The sequence below is a fragment of the Athene cunicularia genome (genome assembly GCF_003259725.1).
Source record: "Athene cunicularia isolate RWA chromosome 1 unlocalized genomic scaffold, athCun1 chr1_part4, whole genome shotgun sequence".
NCBI classification, from domain to species: domain Eukaryota; kingdom Metazoa; phylum Chordata; class Aves; order Strigiformes; family Strigidae; genus Athene; species Athene cunicularia.
Window position 1 is genome coordinate 460,345 of NW_020799094.1, and position 6,232 is coordinate 466,576.

General features: G+C 59.7%; 1 protein-coding gene across 1 annotated transcript in view; it reads left to right on the forward strand.

Annotated features, from left to right (window-relative positions):
* Positions 1-6,232, forward strand: part of DCHS1 (dachsous cadherin-related 1) — a 142,731-nt gene that overhangs the window by 2,493 nt on the left and 134,006 nt on the right. The window contains exon 2 of the mRNA XM_026841283.1: positions 3,344-5,154. Within this exon, the coding sequence (XP_026697084.1) occupies positions 3,403-5,154 (1,752 nt within the window). The 5' untranslated portion in view covers positions 3,344-3,402. The remainder of the gene's footprint in view (positions 1-3,343; positions 5,155-6,232) is intronic.

The following is a 6,232-nucleotide window of genomic DNA, read 5'->3' on the forward strand; positions in this document are numbered from 1 at the left end:
GGAGCCCTGGTGTGGCACAGCCAGGGGATGCGCAGGGATGCGGCGGAGCTCGGCTGCATCCCCCCGAGAGGATGGTCCCCGCCGCCGGCCGCTGCTCAGAGCCGCTGCCCGAGGGAGGCGAGCCGGGCGGCGGGGCTGGCAGCCACCCCCGCGGGGGCTGGCACCGAGGGCCCAGGTGGGAGGTGTCAGGAGGGCCAGGGGGCGCGGAGACGGCTGTGGGTAGGGGCAGACTCGGCAGAGGTGTCAAGGGAGCTGCCAGCCTGAGGCCGCACTGCAGGCGAGCCTGGGCTGTGCCTGCTTCTGAGGGCAGGAGAGAGCGAGCTGTGTGAACGTAGAAAAGCGTATTCCTGGTGCTCAGCAAAGATTAAACGGGCTTCTGAATCCTCATCTGGACTGGAGTCTCAAAAACATCGTCCCATGAGTCATGGCCTCTCATGTGAGACTTGGGGTATGGCATCAGCAGCATCTGCAGCTTTGATGGAGGTTTTGCACAGCAAGCACTCTGACATCTGTTTGTGGCATGCACAGTGGGTGCCGGCTTCCCAGCTCCTCTGCTGGGGCCACTGTGGGCCCGCTTCCCCTTCCTCGTGGCTGTGCTGGGACACGAGGTGCTGCCGGGCAGGCAGGGGTGCATCCAGTGGTCTCTCGCTAATGCCGTATCTTTTTTTTCTCTATGTGACTTACCCGCTAAGCCTAGGCCGGGCTCTGCTGGTGCCCTGGCCTATCGGCCCTGGGCGCGGAGATGCTTGTGTGTATGGCGGTTGAGTCTGGTTTAGCTGCCCTTCCCGTCAACGTCCTCACCACGGCTCTGGACCCCAAACCCCTCTCCGAACAGGTCCTCATGCAGCAGTTTTCTTCTGAGGCTTCTGCTGCCATTTTTTGCTGGGGAGCTCAGTGCCCGATGGTGGGAGGGACAGAGAGGGAGCAGGGCAGTCTGGCTCACATTACACAGGCTGGGCCTGGACCAGTCAAGCCAGCCCCCAGCGCTGAGCTATCTGCTAATTGGAAGCAGCTGTTCAGATTTGGTGACTCTGCATCCACTGAGGTCACTGCTGTCTTCCTCTCCGGCCCAAGCCTGCAAATTTCCGAGGAGCAGGGGGCTGCTGGTACATGGATGGCCGCCTGCCCACCTTGGATGGTGCGGACCGGTGGTTGCCTCTCTTGCCGAAGAGGTGGCTTGGCTCTGAAACCACCCGCTTGCATCCGGGGAGGATGGAAAGGAAGAAGTTTACACAGATTTTCCTCACCGGTTCCCCACCCCAAGGACCCTAATTTCTGTTCCCCGGTTGTGCCAGTGCTCTCAGCTGCTCTTCGCACAAAAGATTTGCTTTTCAAGTTTCCTCCCTGCCAGCAGCCCACAAAGCCTTGCTGCACTCCCTTCAGCTTCTCAAGAGCCACATCACTAACCAAACCAGGTGTTTCGGGTTTTTGCCCCATATCTGTGCCCTGATCTCTTCCAGGCACTACCCAAGACCTTTCAGCTTCATGCTGTCCTCAGCCACTGAGGTTGCCCCAGAGAGCCTTGTCCCTCTACCTGTTTTTCTACTCCCTTTTTTATTTAGCTTTTGTCCAACCTCCTGCCAAGGCTTTAAACCCTCTGCCCCATACCCTCCCACGAGCTGAGCGGCTGGGTCACACTCAGTTTCGCCCCGCTCCCCCAGCACTGCCTGTTCTGGATGTGTGCAGTTACCCCTCCCACTGGGGAAGTTTAACCCGCTCCAACAGCGAGATCTGTCCAGGACCACTGAGGTAGTGCAGATCCCCAGCTAGCAGCCCGCAGGGGTGAAAGTATCTTCTGTCGACTTCTGCTCCTCAGACGTGATAAGGATTCGTACTCGATAGGTGCAAGAAGAGCGTGTGGGTTTACTTGCCCCAGGCCTCAGGCGCTGGGTGCCCACTGAAGACAACAAACACTTCTTTATATGTAGAAAACTCTTTTCAATGTTTTTCTTTCTGTCACTAACCCAGGATTTCCACAGGGAAAACTGACCTAAACAGCTGACCTGAGGTGGGAAGGAGGACCCAGGAATAATCATCCCACGTCCCCTGGAAAGGGTTAACAGTCCAGTAGGGTTCTTTAGACCAAGAGCTGATATTCTTAGTCCCCAAAGGAGGCAATGTCAGCCACCTCCATCCCCCAAGACAGGGAGGTTCCTGCCGTCCTGCCTCTGACATGAGCGGCTCCTGAGTGTGGTTATGGGACCAGCAGCAAATGCTTTCAAGAGAGTCCAAGTGTGAGCTCATGCTGCCGCCATCCCTGCAGACCACTAAGCCTCGCTTACCGGGGGCTGAGAGCAGCACTGGGGCTGGTGTTCTTCACCAGCTCCTTGACTGCCGAGTTCCTCTGGCTCTTCACAGGGAGGGTGGGCAGAGCCGGGGGGGCTGGCGGCCTGTGGGCACTGGGAGCCCGTCCAGCGTGTCCAGGAGTGGTGTTGCTGCAGGGAGCTGCTCCTCCCTGCGCGTCCCTCCCCCACTGCTGCAGTGAAATGAAGCTACGGCAGGGGGAAATGGAGTGAAGGAGCCAGAACGAGCAAGGAGCAGCGAGAAGGAGACAAAGGAGGAGAGCGAGCGGTGGAGGGTGTGGGACGGGGAAGGAGCCAGAGCAGCTGGCAGTTCAGAGGGAGTTGCTGCGTTCCTGCTGTACTGCCACCACCCTCCATGGTACCAGCTCGGGGCATCCACGGATCTCCACGCCAGGCCAGACAATGGGCCCTGTCTGATTTTATCCTGGGCATTCCCACTGTGGGTACATCCCTTGCAGTACAGCCATTCTGATTTATTGTTCACTGGATGTGAGCCCGCTCCAGTTCTGCTGCTCTCTCCCAGGAACACCAGATTTACACTTCATGGGGTTTTTGGCACCTATATCCCAGTGTGCTACTGGGGGGGGCAGGCAGGGGGGTCTCAACATGGTCACTTGGTGAGCTCTCTCCCAGTTTGAGACCACCACCACCTTTTTGTCGGGGTGGAGAGCTGGGCTGCTGCTTGTGTCGTCTTGCAGGCAGCGTCTCCCGGAGGCACAGGAATGCTCTGGGGCATGGCTCCGGTGCTGGGGGGCGGGTGGTTGGGAAGAACTCTTGACCATGTGGGAATTGGGCACTGGCTGCCAGCCTCAGCGCGCTGCCGGGTGTCCCCTCCGTGGCTGACTTCGGGTGCTGTCCTGGGCCTTCGCTCGGGGCACCCTCTGCTCTGACACGTTTTCACCGTCGCTCCGGGGAGGGGGTAGGGGATACAGGGCAGTCGGGCAGTGGGTACGTGGCAGGCCTTCCCTCTCCAAGTTTCTTTCTGTCCTTCCTCTGCTGCTCCCTCTTAACCAGCATCCTCTGGTCTGCATTCCATGCAGGATTAGAGCACACGCTGCGAGGGAGACCGAGCCACCCTCTGCTCTGCGAGTCACTGGCAATGGAGCAGATGAAGGGGTCAGCCGTGCTTCTGCTGGAGCTGCTGATTCTTGGGGGCCTGAGAGCAGGGAAGGGCTCCACCGTCCTGGGCACCCTGGATCTACAAATAGATGAGGAGCAGCCAGCTGGCACCATCATTGGGGACATCAGTGCTGGCCTGCCCCTGGGAACCAGTGCCTACATGTATTTCATCTCTGCTCAGGAGAGCAGCGGTGTTACCACTGACCTGGGGATAGATGAGAACACCGGTATCATCAAAACAGCTCGTGTCCTGGACCGAGAGACTCGGGACCACTACAGCTTCATTGCTGTTACCCCGGAGGGCGTCACGGTGGAAGTGAACATCCAAGTGAACGACATTAATGACCATGCTCCAGCCTTTCCCAAACAGCACCGCACCTTCCAGATCCCCGAGCACACCCCCATTGGCAGCAGATTTCCCCTGGACCCAGCCTTCGATGCCGACAGCGGCCTACTCAATACACAAGGCTACGTCATTAAGGGCGAGAACGTGGGGCAGGCCTTCCGTCTGGAAACACGCCGAGGGCCCAATGGCGTCCTGTACTTGGACCTGGTGGTCAGCAACGTCTTGGATCGGGAGAACCGCTCATCCTACTCGCTGCTGCTGGAAGCCTATGACGGTGGCTCTCCCCCCCGGAGCACCCAGATGACGCTGGATGTGTCCATTCAGGACATCAATGACAACGCTCCTACCTTCAACCAGAGCCGCTACCACACTCTCATCTCGGAGAATCTGAAACCTGGCAGCAGCATCCTGCAGGTCTTCGCCTCTGACGCGGATGAAGGTGACAATGGGGACGTGGTTTATGAGATCAACCGGCGGCAGAGCGATCCTGACCAGTACTTCACCATCGACTCCCGGACTGGAGTCATCAAGCTCAACAAAGGTCTGGACTATGAAGTACGGAAGGTGCATGAGCTGGTGGTGCAGGCAAGGGACAAGGCAGTCCACCCCGAGGTCACCACAGCCTTTGTCACAATTCACGTGCGTGACTACAACGACAACCAGCCCACCATGACGATCATCTTCCTGAGCGAGGACGGCTCCCCCCAGATCTCCGAGGGAGCCCAGCCTGGCCAGTACGTGGCACGCATCTCCGTTTCCGACCCAGACTATGGCGAGTACTCCAATGTCAACGTCACACTGGAGGGAGGGGACGGCAAGTTTGCCCTCACTACCAAGGACAACATCATCTACCTGATCTGCGTGGACCAGCTCCTGGATCGGGAGGAAAGAGACTCCTACGACTTGCGGGTGACAGCCACCGACTCGGGAACGCCCCCGCTGCGGGCAGAGTCAGCCTTCGTGCTGCAGGTGATGGATATCAACGACAACCCTCCACTCTTCGACCAGCAGGAGTACAAACAAAGCATCCCCGAGGTTGTGTACCCAGGCAGCTTTGTCCTGCAGGTGACAGCCCGTGACAAGGACCAGGGTCCCAATGGGGAGGTGCAGTACAGTATCGTGCACGGCCGTGACTCCCACTCCAGCTGGTTTGCCATTGACCCTGCCACAGGTATCATCACCACCGCTGCCCCGCTGGATTATGAGAAGGATCCTCAGCCCCAGCTGACTGTGCTGGCCACGGACCGGGGAAGCCCGGCCCTCTCTTCTTCAGCCGTGGTGCACGTGGCCCTGCAGGATGTCAACGACAACGAGCCCGTGTTCAGGAGTAATTTCTACAACGTGTCTCTGAAGGAGAACACGCCTGTGGGGACCTGCTTCTTACAGGTGGGTGCAGCTGTCGGAAGCTGAGGCAGAGGAGGGCATGGCCCGGGCTGTGAGAGGCTTGGGATGGGAGACCACCTCTCTGTGGTGCAGTTGGCATGGCTCAGATGGGCGACGGTGGCAGCAGGAGTGCTACAGCAGAGACCCCCACGCCCAGCACGGGTGGGAACGGGGCCGAGCACGGTCACACCCTTCCGCGTGCGAGTACCGGGAGGGATCAGCAGTACTGGGGGCACGCCGCGAGGACGTCCTCACGTCCTCTGTGTGGAGCGCAGCGTTGAGCTCAGCCGAGCCTGGGGCCTGCCGTGCCAGGCCTTGCTCACGCGGGCCAGGACTAAACGGTGCTTGGGAACACGGGTACGACCTCTGGGAAGCTGCTTGTAGCCAAGCCGCTAACTTCTTCCTCCCCCTGCGAGGGCATTCGCCTGAGTTCATCAGTGCTGTAAGGCTGGTTGTGTACATCAGCATTAATTATGCACAGCTGGTATTGCTCTGTTACCTTGGAAACGGCACCTGGGGGATTTGGGCAGAGCCACGTGCTGCATCAGCCTTTGCACAGCGAGAGGTCACAGGTGAGGCCTGGAGAGGTGCTGCCCCTCTGACAGGTTCCGCGGACCCCAAGATGTGCCCGTGGTGCCATTTGCGTTTTGTTTATTTTGTGTTCCCTGCGTTTGCTGTTCAGTCACGGCCCAGGTGCTGGGGCCTGGTTGCTGGCGACAGGCAATGCATCCACCTGAGCCAGGACAGGAGACGTGGGGCTCGGGGCTGATGGGGGGCACTGGTGTGGGGGAGCAGCAAGGCACTGCCAGCTGTGGCAGTGTCCAGACTGTCCATCGGGACAAGGACCTCTGCTGACGGGGCCGCGAGGGGGGGGCGAGGGGGAGCAGGAGCTCTGGGGCCCAGGAGGAGGAGGAGGAGGAGGTCCTGCAACCTGGCCAGGGAAAAGGGCCCCAGGTGGGCCTGGAGGAGAAGTGGAGGTGCCGAGAAGAACCAGTCTGTGGGTGGGGGGCTGGGGCATCACCCAGGTGTGGTGGTGAGCGTGGGCCATGTCAGGTGTGTGAGGGCAGGGCCGGGTGTGGGA